At 33.4% G+C, this 15,034-nt stretch overlaps 1 protein-coding gene across 2 annotated transcripts; it reads right to left on the bottom strand.

The window, feature by feature from the left end:
* On the bottom strand, window positions 1-13,651 carry LOC140432815 (peptidyl-prolyl cis-trans isomerase, rhodopsin-specific isozyme-like). Of its 2 annotated transcripts, none has more exons than XM_072520934.1 (6): window positions 13,517-13,651; window positions 13,164-13,368; window positions 10,762-10,881; window positions 8,447-8,529; window positions 6,352-6,491; window positions 1-256 (listed from the first exon to the last, which is right to left on the bottom strand). In XM_072520934.1, the coding sequence occupies exons 1-6, from the start codon at window positions 13,577-13,579 to the stop codon at window positions 133-135; spliced, it is 735 nt and encodes a 244-aa protein (XP_072377035.1). In that variant the 5' UTR covers window positions 13,580-13,651; the 3' UTR covers window positions 1-132. The 2 variants fall into 2 exon arrangements, with proteins under 2 accessions (XP_072377035.1, XP_072377036.1); XM_072520935.1 differs by lacking the exon at window positions 13,517-13,651 and adding an exon at window positions 13,428-13,512.
* Window positions 13,652-15,034: the final 1,383 nt, after the last annotated feature.

The raw sequence follows: 15,034 nt of genomic DNA, 5'->3' as shown, positions 1-15,034 counted from the left end.
TTTGATAGTTTGATGATATTTACATTGAAACGATTTATATTTAAGTAATCAATATAATATAAAATATTAATTACATTAACTAAAAATACAGTATGTAAATAAATATTTGAAATCTAAAAGATAAAAAATGGTTTACGCTAACTTCGTTAATTCGTATTTATTCAGCTGTGCCATTATAAATTGGAAAAATCCTAAGATCGCAAACGAGAAGCTTAATGGGAACCATCCTGCTTTGATCCAAGCCCAGAAAGTTAACCTAAAACAATGGTTTAAGTAAATCATTATTGTCAACTAAAACGTCGGGAAAGGAAAGGAAATGGAAATCATGAATAAGATTAAGATAAGAAAGTTACAATATCTCGACCACGTTATGAGAGGGGATAAATATGTGGTGCTACAAACCATAATGCAGGGAAAATATAGGGAAAACGAAGTTTTGGAAACAGATGTATCTCCTGGCTCAACAATCTGAGAAAGTGTTATAATTGCAGTTCCGTCGACTTGTTCAGAGCTGCAATCTCAAAAGTAAGAATAGCTCTGATTATTACCAACCCCCTTAGAGGAGACTGTACCTACAGAAGAAGAAGAAAACGTCGGGCATAAATACAAATACTAAGAACTATAATTTAAATGGAATGTAAATGAAAATTGTAAACTGTGTAAAATTACTCTTTTCGCACCTAAACTCAATTTTCAATAACTGATGAGCAGATAAAAACAGTGTGATTGTGTGTATTGAAACAACGAACAGAGACTCTCTAGAAGGTTAACGCTTATAAAGACGATCTCTTTCGTTTTAAATGTAAATAAACAAAAAAGCTTTATAACCCGGTCGATAGAAGCGCTGTAACACATGCGATTATTGTTCTTATGGATTAGGATCGAATCTATTTTTTGCTACATAGTTCTTATTACATTGCGTTGTAGACTAGCTCGCAGTAGAATAGCCAGAATACTTCACCTGCACCCTGGATAACGCTAAATGGGCTAGAGTGTTGGCAAAGGAGCCCATAGATCTTTATTATGGCTAATCTATATGAGAAAAAATGAAATCGAAAACAAATGTGATTATATCAAACGGTTCTTCTAATGACTGTACTACGAGAAACCTTAAAAACATTACAAACATTTGTCAATCTCTAGTATCTCTTGAGCAAAGAGTCAAGTCATATTTAAACTCAATCAGTTTATAACGTTCTACGCCGTCTTCTGATTTACAGTCTCCATTTATCTCGGTCGTTCCAAAGGTTTTCTTTAACTCCCCTCTCCCTTAAGTCTTTATCGATTCCTTCTCTCTAAATTAATCTCGGTCTACCGTGCTTTCTACTTCCATGCGGTGTCCAGTTTAATACTTTCTTTAGTATTTTGTGTTCATGCATTCTTTGGACGTGTCCATACCATCTTAGTTGATTTATTCTGATGTCCTCTGTTGTAATGTGCTTAACGCCCATAATTTCTCGTATTCTTTCGTTTCCAACTCTGTCTAATCTTGATATTCCAGCCACACTACTTCAAAAGTCCACTTCTGTTGTTTCTAATGCTTTTTAGTTTTTTCCTTTCAGTGACCATACCTCCCTTCCATATGTAACAATGATTTTTATACTGCTGTTATAGATTTTTTGTTTGTTTTCTTTGGAGATTGTTTTGTCCTACAGTACACTGTTTAATTGCCTAATGTCTTCTCTTAAATGGTTATTTCTATATTTAATTTACGTCTAATTTGCCATCGTTGGTTCCTTCAGCGCGTCAACAACTGGAAACAGTTTAAAACAACAATTTTATCGGCTGCCAAAAAGTATTCCAAGAGGCTATCGAAAAGAATATATACCAGGCTGGGAGGATGATGCACAATTCCAAGAACATGAAAACCCGAATATAGCTGATGAGTTATTATCATTATTAGATCAAAAAAGAAAACATAAATGGATGCATACAACCGAAAATCTAGGCTTTAAACATTCTAGTAGGAAGGCTTGGAATATGTTGAGAAAACTTTGTGGATTGGTGCTAACAAACAATGTGTCAAACTCATTTAATCCAGACCTAATAGCCGCCAGGTTTGTTAACTTATCCCGAGGACCATCTTATAAAGCACGTACAGCAAAGATTAAACAAGAACTTGGAAATCTTAAGAAAAGTCAAGAGCTATACAGTTTCCCCCAAGATTTTAGAACAGAAGAGATAAAAGTAGCAATCATAGATTTACTAGAACAATACCAGAACTCACCTGACGACTTTTGGAAAGGCCAAAATAGTCGTTATTTTAAAACCTTGCAAACAAAATAACAAGCTAAAAAGCTTTTAACGCGTATTACTGAGCTGTTTTAACAGATTGTAGGCCAATCGGAGCTGCTGCAATCAGCTACTGGCACTAATAACTTATATCAAAACCGGCTTTCAGAAATGCCTCACAACATCATCTCTAGTTGCTACCCTGAGATATTCAGCTCTCGGATTGGTACATTTATATTCGACTATATTATTATAATATTATAATAATATAATATATTATATTATATATAATATATATATATATATATATATATATATATATATTAATATATTATAATACACTATAGTGTATTATAATAATGATTTTGAGACAATTTTAAGATAAAGGGACATTGAACAAAATGTACGAAATTACGTTTTTTAGTTTAAGTAGCGGCCTTTGTTTGAGAGGACCATCTGTGTCCATTTTTACCTTTTGGACTCGACGGCAACCGAGTTTGCTTCTCTTTAGCTGCAATTTCTGGAGATTCTTCTTCGTTTGATGAAGTTTGCTTAGCAGGACATTTCTTTTCCTCGTCGATTTTAGAGCCATTACTTTCTTTTCTTGAAAACACTGAAGTAAACTGTTTTTCCAACTCATTACTCTTTTTAGAACTACTTTTTATTTTCTTACTACTGGATGGCAAGTCATGGTCGCAATCTGAGTCATTTTCGCTTGATGGTTCGAACTTTGATTCAGATGTACTGAATGTTTCTAAAACGCCATCCTCTGTTACAGATTCACTTTCTGATTTATCAGAATTGTTATCCGATTCATCTGGCCAAAGTTCTTCCAGGCACAATTGCAACTCAGCTTCCAAATCCCCCTGCGTGAGAGGTCTGTATGTCTATTTTTCATATTCATATTTTACACTAAAAAAAAAACAAAACTAATATCGTTGTTTCTGCAATTAAAAGGTTATTACAAGTACTTACCTTCGTAATATTTACGAAGCTGTGCTCATTTGCAGGCACTTCACTAATAATGTAGGCGTAACTGTACTTGTAAAACGTTTCGATATAGAGGAAAGTAGCCTAATTTCGGATAGTGTCTTAATTTCGGATAGCGGTGTATCTAAAAAAGTTTCTTTATTTGCGAACAGAAACCTATACGTATGTCACGCTGAATACCACAGAGAACATTATCTTAAATTGTTTAGGTAGTAGAGCTGCTCCCCGTTAGATGGCAGTGCCGAAACCACCAAACGTTATTGTGCAGTTTTTTTTCGGTCGTATTTCAAAGCCTATTTTTTCGTGTTTTTATTCCTGTTTGAAGTTTGATCTTTTGGCAGGGGTAAGCTAGAAACCTGTTTTATTTGATTTTGCTACTAATTTAAAGCAGATTTTAATCACATATAAATTAGAGAGCCCTAACCTTAAAAATAAAAAATTCCTAATTTCGGATAGTACAAGTCCCATAATTTCGGATATCCGAAATTAGGAACCTTAAATTGATGATCATGTTAGCATAAAAACTTTTGTTTCTTTTCAGAAGAAAATGCCAAAAACAAGTAAAAAACATAAACAATGGGATCCACACCGAATGATACGTGCTATCCGTGCCGTCAGGGGAAAGAAAATGGGGTATCTTAAAGCCTCGAAGTTATTTGCTGTTCCGAAATCAACTCTGGAAGATTATGTTAAGCAACAAAATAAAACTCCGGAGCAGTTGGTTGCTGTTAAAATTGGAAGAAGACCAGTACTTTCTGCAGAAATGGAAGCAGATTTAGTCTCGTATTGCCTAGAAATGGACCGGCGATTTTACGGAATTGGGACCGCTGATATCAAGAGACTTGCATATCAAATAGCTTTACGAAATGGTCTTCGTCATCCATTTGCCCATGCCGAATCTGCCGGTAAAAAATGGTTAAGGGGATTTATGAGGCGAAACGCAGTTTTGTCCCTTAGAAAACCACAAGGAATCTCGAAAGCCCGAATTAAGGGATTTACCCCAGAAAATGTCAGCAGATTCTATGATCTTTTAGAAACGTCAATGGAAAAAGTTAACTTCAACCCCGCAAGAGTTTATAACGTTGATGAAAGCGGCATAACAACGGTTCAGTCCAAGAATACTCGTGTTATAACATTAAAAGGAAAAAAACAGGTTGGATCTGTTACCGCGACTGAAAGAGGCGCATTAGTTACTGTTGTATTTTGTATGAATGCTGCTGGTGGGTTTGTCCCTCCATTATTCGTGTTTCCAAGAAAGAACATGAAAGTGGAATTATTAGATGGATCGCCGCCTGGCTCTATTGCAGCTTGCCATCCATCAGGTTGGATTCAGCAGCACATTTTTTCCCAATGGCTACAGCATTTCGTAGCTCACGTAAAACCATCCCGTGAAGACCCAGTGCTGCTTATTCTTGATGGTCACTACAGCCACACAAGAAATATAGATGTGATAGAAGCAGGACGTGCAAATTTCGTTACAATTTTGTGTATCCCGCCGCACAGTTCACACAAACTACAACCTCTAGATTTGTCTTTTATGTCACCATTTAAAACATATTATTCGCAACAAATTGAGATGTGGTTAAGGCAAAATCCTGGACGCACCATAAACTCGTATCAAATTTGTAAGCTTATGTGCCCGGCATATTTGAAAAGTGCTACTGCAGAAATTTCCGCGAATGGTTTTCGCAAATCTGGAATATATCCTTTTAATAAAAATAACTTTTCTGATCACGATTTTATAATGGAGAGACAAAGAGAAAGAACACCACCACCCATAAATCAAAATCATGGGGAAGTATTACCAACAAGAGGTCAGTCAAGACCAGAACCACAAAGCATTATCGAAAGAACACCTCCAAAACATAACTTAACAAATAAATCATCCAATGGAAATGCAACTGAAACTACGGCAACTATGATAAGAGCTGAGGATATTAGTCCACTGCCTTCTTGCAGTTATACCTCACAAACAAACAAACAAAAAAATCCTCGAAAAGGTTCTAGTTGGATAATAACTAGTACACCTTATAAAGATGAACTTGAACGAAGTGTAGCCGAACAAGAAAGAAAAAAGTCTTTGAAAGAAAAGAAACCAAAAATAAGCAACGAATTAAATCAAGTCAACAGAAAAAAAACTCCACGCCAAAAAAAGCAAAAGAAAAAAATTGAATCGAGTAGTAGTGACACTTCACATCCTGGTGATGACCTTATTTTGGATGATGATTCTGGGATGGATGTAGACGATGAAGATGGAGACACAGAATGTATGTTTTGTGACAGTTTATATTCCGAAGATACACACGGTGAGAAGTGGATAAGGTGTATAAAGTGCTTCAAGTGGTGTCATGAGATGTGCGCCAATGCTGATAAGAAGAAAACCTATATTTGCGACTTTTGTCAAGATGTGTAACTATTCTTATGATGAACAAAATGGTGTCTTAATTTCGGATAAGGTATCCGAAATTAGGAGCCCTAAAATTTTTGACATACAAAAGCACTAATTTTATTGAACAATATTTTTTGTAAAAAAGATTTTCAATAAATTGTCTATGATAATAAAATTAGTTTCTATATTACTCTGCAAGTACTCTTGAGTAGATAAAAGTTTAAAATGTGTTATTAGGTGAAAAATATGACACTAATTGTAAATGGTATCCGAAATTAGGCTACTTTCCCTTACCTAATGTAAGAATAGTTGAGCGGGCGAGAGATATCTTCCACAATATCCTACAACAACGACATTGGTGTCGTAAAAATTACGATGGTCAGTATTCTATAGGTTAGGGTTAAATATTGTACAGTTTGGTACTTGAAACTACAAATAAAAATTACGTGATGACCATTCTGAAGCTAGACCAAAGGTTCATATCACAACAACCAAGGATTTGTATATGAACTGCGTAAAAATTGGTGATCAGCGTCTGTATTGACCGAGTTCCAATCATTATTTGTTTACATTCCGACACCACCTAGACCAAGGAAAACTTTTTGCTAAGATGTGTCCTTCTATGAGAGTCAATATTCATTGATTCAAGGCAACCAAATTATATGTTTTAAACATAATTAGAAAAATACTAGAAAATACAAGTAATCTGACATATACTGTACTTTATAATACAAACTTACTCATAGTTCTTTGCTTTTTCGTAAAACGGTGTGGTGTCGATGATCCCGGCATTGGATATGAAAATATGGTTAACAAGTTGATCATAAATATCCGTTTTCATACGTTCAATTTTGTGAACAACTCCAGCTCCTTTAAGGACCTAAAACATCACACAAAAGAATAATATGTTTGCATCTATTTTGTCTCATAAAAATAAAGTGGTTGTAACGAAGATCAGCTCAGTTGGTTAAAAAGAAGAAGATCAGATGGTAAAAAGCTGATCAACTACATGTATCATCTACTTTAATTTAAGTACATAAAACATCTAAAAAAACGTCTTAATTAAAATAGCACATCACAAATTTAATACTTTAATGGATTATGCAGATGTGTCTCTAATTGACCATAAAGAAAGGAATCGTCTATTTAAAAACAAAAACTCGCTTGAAAAGGTTGTTGGCTTCGGAAAACCCATATTCGAAATCCAGAGAAACAGGTAGTTACCCAGATGGATCGACAAAAAGGATAAGGGTGCGATGTCCTCAAATATTTTTCTTCTAATCAGCATGAAAACGGCATTGCAAAAAGTACGAGAGAACCATAAGATGAACCAGGGATTAAAAAGAACCCTATGAAAAAGAAAACTTTCTTTGTATCGAGTTTTCATAAATTGACAAGAAAAATATTTAAACTCACCAGGTATTGTGGGTTTTTTACTACTAAACTATAAACATACGTCTGCCGACATCATGACACGAAACTACAAAATGGGAGCAAAACCGGGGATTGGGTTCTTTTTATTACGAATCTCTGGACTAATTCAAATTTTGAGTGGCAATATATAGACGGCTTTAGCTCTTGAGGGCAAGAGAGTACATACATTCGTAGATATTACGAGAATAGTAAAATTTTCAGTGTTACGAACTATTTTCAAAAGAACAGGTTAAATTAAAAATGTACCGTTACAGTACAAATAATCGTTATTTTTGAGAAGTTGTTCAATTTATAAATACTCTATACAGTTTTTCAGGTACCTTTCCAAATATAACACTTTTTATCTTAATTACTCCCAGAAAAAATCGATAAACGATAAACTAAAAAAGGGGAGAAACTTAGTGCTCAGCAATACTACGCATTTGTCTAAATAGGTTAATACAGTGTCGTCGAAAGTTTTAAATTTAAAAAAAATTGAATTGTTACATAGTAACAATGGTGGGCAGATAATGAGAAAGAAGTCCCCAGTGAGCAGGAGATTGTGAGTGATATCTATGGGAGAATAACAACTAAGGTTAGGGCAGGTGAAACAGAGAATGATAAATTTCATGTGAAAGTAGAATTGCATTAGAGCTCAGTGGTTAGTTCATATTTATTCTCATTAGTGTTTAATTACATAACAAGTAAACTAGAGCGTAACATTCCCTAATGCTTAATGTATGCTATAGATGTAGTATTAGTTTATGATTAAAGCAAAATTCTATCAAACTGACTAAGAATGATTCGATGGATGACAAAGGCGACAAAAAAGAATGGACACATTAGGAAAAGTCGCCACAAGTGCTTATTGACGTTAAAATGTTTAACATTTTTGACTAAGAATGTTTAGATGGATGACAGAGGTGACAAAAAAGAATGGACATATTAGGAAAAGTCACCGCAAGTGCTTATTGATGTTAAAATGTGGGGCATAAGTTAAGATGACTCAAACATATTCAATATTCAAATTGTTTTCATTCAATACAGAAACTTGCTGAATTGAAATTTCCTGGAAGGAGTAGGGAGTAAGACCAAATATTTTATGTGGGAGAGGCTGAGACAGGATATGGCTGTCAAAAAAATTTATATTGGTATAACATAAGACAAAGACCCAGGTCAATAAGGATATAAACCAAGAGATGTAATTACAGAAGCCAAATACAGATAAAGTCATATAGAATAATAACTAGAGAAATAAACTTTTCCTTTAATAAGATATTACGAGAATAGTAAAATTTTCAGTGTTACGAACTATTTTCAAAAGAAAAGGTTAAATTAAAAACGTACCGTTACATTACAAATAATCATTATTTTTGAAAATTTGTTCAATTTATAAATACTCTATACAGTTTTTTAAGGTACCTTTCCAAATATAACATTTTTTCCATCCAACCAAGGACAAGCCATTGTGGTTATTAAGAACTGGCAACCATTTGTATCAGGACCTGTAACAATAACACAATCTGACTTATGATATCAATTACTATTATTAAAAATATCTCAGTGAAATATTTTCTAGAAAATTCTTTAGTAATTCGTGTCTTACCCTTCAATTTATAACCAATCTTCTTCTATCTATCTCTCTAAATTACTTATCTATTATACCTAAACTGAATGAATAATAAAGATTGTCAAATAATTTCTTCTTTCTGTTGTGTCTCTCTTTTAGAAAACTTTAAATAATTAGCTATCTTGATATTATACATTTGATAACAAACAAACTGAATGAAATTATAACACTAGCAGAAGAACAACAAGGTTTTAGGTCGGGAAGACGCTATATTTATAATAAGGCACGTGCAAGAGAAAAAAAAAGGCATTTGACAGGGTCAAATTAAAGGACGTTATCCACTTATTGTACGCAAGAGAGATACCTCTGGGAATAATTCGAAAATATCTACCAAAACAACACAATAAAAGTAAAAGTAGAAGAAAAACTTACCGACCCTATTAAAGCAGGCAATGGGATAAGATAGAAAGATTCCCTGAGTCCTCCATTGTTCAACTTGATTATGGATGAAATAATAAAAAAAGTAAGAACTAAAAAAGGAACCAAATGGGAGAAAAACAACTTAAAATAATCTGCTATGCAGATGACACAATACTACTCTCTCAAAGTTAAGATGATTTACAACGTATGCTGCACCAATTTAATATAACCACCAGAAAATGTAACATGTTAATTTGTGAAGAGAACAAACAGAGCAGCAGGTTGCCTGAATGAAACAATATGGAGAAATAAAAATATCGGGAAAAAACGAAAGGCAGATTTATAAAACAGTCATCAGACCAATAATGACATATGCGTCAGAAACACGACATGACACAGAGAAGACAAAAAGGATGTTGGAAACAGCAGAGATGAAAACACTTAGAAAAATTGATGGTGAGACACTATGGGACAGAGCTAGAAGTACAGATGTGACATAAATGCAAGTTGGATAACATCAAGAACTGGGTAAGAAATAGAAGTGTAGAATGGAACGATCATATAAGCCGGATGACAACAAATAGACTAGTAAAGACAGTGAGAGACGGTTCCCCAATAGGAAGACGATCAGTAGGAAGACTACGAAAACGATGGAACGACAACTTACTGGAGGCACATTGAAAAACAGACAGAGTCAATATCGACATAAAAAGAAGAAGAAGAAGAAGAAAATATTATGTATTACTAATCTCAAGAATTCCTTCATGTTACAGCCAAACTTTTCTCACAAATTTCATATCATTGACATTTTTCTGCGACCAGGATTTCTTTTTTCTTCGATTTGCCCTGCATTATAGTGGAAACATAATGCCAGGACCAGAAAAGTTTTTTGTAGCTTAAAGGTATGTAACCTTAAAGGTATGTAACTAGCACAGTACATGTCTCAGAAATTAATTTGTTATGTTGTGTTTGAGAGTCCAGGCCTTTAACTCATGTAGTGGGAGTCTAAAAACGTACAACATTCTTAATCATATGGAAGTATTTATATATTTGTTGCAGAAATTTTTTTATTGATTTGGTCCTCTTTATTGTTTAATGTAGGTCCTAAATATGCGTAGTTTCTTACTTTTTCTTTTCATTTGTCATTATCAAGGCATAAACTGTCACGTCATACTTAAATGTAATGCAAATGAAAACGATCTAATTTCGGAACGAAGATTGTTTCTGAAATCAATTGGATTGGCCTTGAGAAGAGAGAACATGCTAACCAGAGCAAGAGACACTCATTTACAAAAGGATATCAAAAATATCGCCCCAAAAATTAAGCGGAGTATATGCAGATCCAGCGCCTCCGCGTCCAAATACACGAGGTCGTTACGCCTATTGTCCAAATCGTAAAACACGATATTTTTGTGTCAAATGCCAAGAATGGCTATGCTTAGAGCATGTTAAACAGATTTGCGAAGACTGCAATAAAAATTGAAATTAGGATTAGAATTTTGTTTATTAAATGTAAGAGAAGTACATTTTTGTTAACTGTTTTTTGCATTTTCATAAAGATGTTGTTTATTTTATCATTGGGTTTAAAATGGTTAAGTATTAAAAATCAAATATCAAATAGATTTATTTTAATCTTATAAAAAACAGTAAAAACTGGGCCTCAAAGACTCCACCCGACTGTTCATGTAATTTGCATCTACTCGATTACTCAAGGGTTAAAATTAATTCATAAAAAAATAGTACCTACCTACGTTGGCCATAGCCAGCAAACCAGCAGATTCATGTTTTATGAGAAAGGTTTCGTCATCAAAATATTCACCATAAATACTCACTGAGCCAGTACCATCGTTGTTCACGATATCACCACCTAAAACATAACTTTTAATATACTTAGTTGTTCATTGTCATATTCCTCACATTATTGTGGTATTCCTATGGGAAATCCATTAGAGTACATTGAAGAATTATTAATTTACCATTTTGTTTAGAGAGTTGTGATAAAAGTGATTTGTTTCCATATTTGTTGTACGTGGTGATGTACCATTTTGCCTAGTGTCAAAGTTATTGATCAACATGACGGAAAAATTGATTTAGACTTAGCTAGAAGACAGGAAAAAAACAAATCATGGATGCTACAAAAAACAACGTGGTAGTTGCAGAAAAATGAAGATATTATAAAAATATCGCAACAAGAATGTATAATAACAAAAATAAATTATTTCAATTCATACGTGAAAATAAGTTAGTGAAAAAAGGGATAAAAACTAAAGCAATCGGCAAAAAAAGAAAAGAAGATGAGACAGACCAAGGAAAGAAAAAATAATAGAGAAACTGGGAGCAAAAAACAGTAAAAATTTTGAAGAAATAAAACTATTGACGAAGAATTATAAAGAATGAAGAAAGTGGATTATATACGAAAATAATAGAGAGGAGACTGAGACAAGAAGTAGAAATGGTATTGGAAGAAGAACAAACGGCATTTAGACCGGGAAGATAGACAAATGACAACATATATATCATTAGAAACCTAATAGAAAGAAGCATAGATACGGGGGAAAAACTAGTATTAGCATTCATAGACCTAAGAGCAGCATTTGACACGATAGAAAGACATATTATAGGGAAATTCTTGAGGAAAATAAACGTACCTAATGCATTGATAAAAATTATAGAAAGTACTTACAAAGAGGTAAAAGGAAGGGTACAAATCACAGGGGAAAGATCGGAAGCATTTAATTGGAAGAGAGGTATTAAACAAGGAGATAGTCTCAGCCCTTTGCTATTCATAATAGTTATGAACGAATTGATAAGAAACACTAGAGCCAGAACTAATCAACTACAGACAATAATAGGTTACCGCAGATTACAACCGGTAACCATAGAGTCCTTAATGTATGCAGACGACATAGTACTAATAGCAGATTCCGAGAATAAAATGCAGAAACTAATGGATATATGGGTAGAACAAATAGAAGAACTTAAAATGGAAATAAACGAGGAAAAAAGTAAGATAATGATAATCAGCGGCAAAGGAGATAAGGAAGATAATCAAATAAAGACAAAATGTAAAAACTCAGAATTGGAAATAGTAACAACTTACGAATACCTAGGAAGTATAATAACTAATGACGGAAAAAAAAACTGGGAAATAACAAATAGAGCAAAGAAATCAAACAAGTTATATTATGCGTTAGCCCCAATAATGGGAAAAAGAGAACTTGCACGAGAAACAAGAATAAAAATATATCACAATAGTGATACCGACTGTGCTCTATGCAAGTGAAAACTGGACAATTCTGGAAAAACATAAGAGTAGGATAAACGCAATGGAGATGAGACATCTAACAAGGATAGTTGAAAAGACAAAATGGTATACATTAAGCAACGAGACTATTAGGAGAATGGCCAACCAGGAACCGATAATAATGAACAAAATAGCAAAGAGACAAATGAACTGGTATGGGCATCTGATGAGGATGCAATCCGATAAAATAACAAAAAAAATTTATGAAGCAAAAAACATCGGAAAAAGAAAAAGAGGCAGACCAAGAAAAAAATGGATACAGCAAGTAGTAGAGGCGGGAAAAAAACAAAAATATTGTTCTAAAGCTATTTTCTTGTGGCATTTTTAAATTAATTACTATTTAAATGGGAATAAGCCACAATTAAAGGTTAAAATACGTTTATTGACGTTTCAATTTCCACTTCGGAAATCGTTCTCAAAATAAAAACATTAGTAAATTAAACAAATTTCAACCTAAATAAAATTTTAATTTCTCAATTTAAACAAAAATCACTCGAGGAATTGAAAATAATGGCAGGAAACAGAAAAGAATACAAGAGATGGGTAAATGGAAATTAAAATAGCTAGCCCAAATCCGACACCCTGATAGGGTAAAAGGAAGGGGAGAAAGAAAGAAAGAACGAAGAAAGTGGATTACGATTTAAAATATAATTAAGATTACGGTTAATCCTGAAAGTGAACTGTCAATAAACAAATTATATAAGTTGTTCTCTAAATTAATTACAAACAATTGATTCTACAAATCATGGCCATTCTGAATCAAACCTTTATGAGAATATTATATTTATTTCTTATTATGGATCCTCTTAGATAAGCCACGTTCTGTGATAGTGATGCTCATTTACCTTGGATCATTACTTTTCGGAGAGCCGTGTGGAATTTGGTGCCAACGTACGTCTTCCCATTAACTCCGGGTTCGACCAGTTCCTTAAAATTTTTACATGTTTTTGGTGCTATTTCCCCGAATAATCCAAACACTATTCTTCCTAGGAATTCATCTTCAATTTGAATATCGAAATATACTTGATCTGTTATTTTATATTCAGATCCCTAAAATAAATTAAAGATAACTACCCCATATTCATACAAAAAATAATTTATAAATTTACCCTAAAATTCTTACCCATCTAACCTATTAACTGTTTCATATTCAAACCAAAAAGCGTACCTAATATTCATGCAAACTAATTTTCCTCACCTGAACACAACTCGCAATCACAAGCAGCAAAACAATACGAACATTAAAATTATTTAAACCCATTTTTTACACCTCGTCAATTCTACCAGACGAGAACAACTTATCTTTTATGTCTTTAGGTCGATGGGGTTTTTAATCGATTTTATGCAAACATAATTTGTTAATTTAATTAGGGGCATTAGTTGCGCTCATATACTGAATCTAGTTAATAAACCGTGACATTTTGGTTGGCAGACTTTTTTAAATAAGAATTTTTATTGCCGACTTTATTAAAGTAATTTATGCAACAAGTGCAAAGAGCGGATTTTTTTCACGAACACGAGTTGATAGCTCGAATTGTCAGGCGAGTGGCAATTCCATGAGTAAAAGACACTTTATACATAATATTTTATTCAATATTTTTTCTATAGTTCTATTTAAATAACAATTAAGTATTTTGTCGCATGTGGGGAATTGAGCTGGTTGTGATGTCTCTGGTTGCTCCTCAATTAGATTTTCAGCAAATGATGTTGACACTGCTTCCTTATTCACTAACCTCTCATTATTTTGTTTATGCCAGTGATACTCTTACAAATGGTTATCTACAACGTGACTATTTAAAGAATTTTTAACTGTTTCTGCAGCAATTATATCCAAACTCTGTGGTATAAGATTGCTGTTCCTTGAGAGAAATTAGATGTTTGAGTAGTAGTGATATTGCTTATATCTTTAAATACTCCTTGGTTTGTAAAATAATTAGACTGACATTTATTCCACTGCATCTTAGTTGTCAAAGAAAGCCATTCATGCACTCTCTACCAGCTTCTTCTTTTGTAGGCGTTGAATGTATTAGGCATTAATATGGTATAGAAGGAAAACAAGGATGCCTTGTTTTCCTTCTATCTTCCCTTCCATAATAAGCTTTAAGAACTGGTACTTGGAATTTCGAAATATAGACACTAATAACATCTCCATTTTTGTCATAACTATTCGAAATACTATATATTAACTTGCATCCATCTCCAAGATCTCTCGACTTTGGGTAGGGGAGACCTGGGCGACTCACATTGGTCAGATTTTAGATATACCTAGTATCAAAAGAAGGATTAAAAAATTAATTTAAGCGAATACTATATTTTACAAAATACAATACATATTAACTAACATGTAGGCAGTTTTTTATTGTGTTACAATGATTACAGTCCTTATGGGAGAGTATAACTCACAGATGTGCTTCTGTCCATAGTCTCCTTACCCTCAAGGAGACCAAACATAAAGGAGATAATGGACAATGCATTTCGCCAAAACAACCTTTATTTTTAAGAAAAACTAAAACATTGTATATTCACAACAATTAATGTAAATTGTATTGTGATAAATCTTTATTAAAATAAATCATTCCTCATGTCTTACTCTATTATCTATAATTGGCGCGGGTAGAACTACTACAATATCAGTAACACTCACTGTAGCTGTAGCTGTAGGCTCAGAAGTGAAAATGAATCTATTTGATGGCATATTTTTCTTTAAGAATCTGAC

The sequence above is a fragment of the Diabrotica undecimpunctata genome, chromosome 1 (assembly GCF_040954645.1).
Source record: "Diabrotica undecimpunctata isolate CICGRU chromosome 1, icDiaUnde3, whole genome shotgun sequence".
In the NCBI taxonomy this organism is placed as follows: Eukaryota; Metazoa; Arthropoda; class Insecta; order Coleoptera; family Chrysomelidae; genus Diabrotica; species Diabrotica undecimpunctata.
Note: the sequence above shows the minus strand (reverse complement) of the source record. Positions and strands in the feature narration are given on the sequence as shown.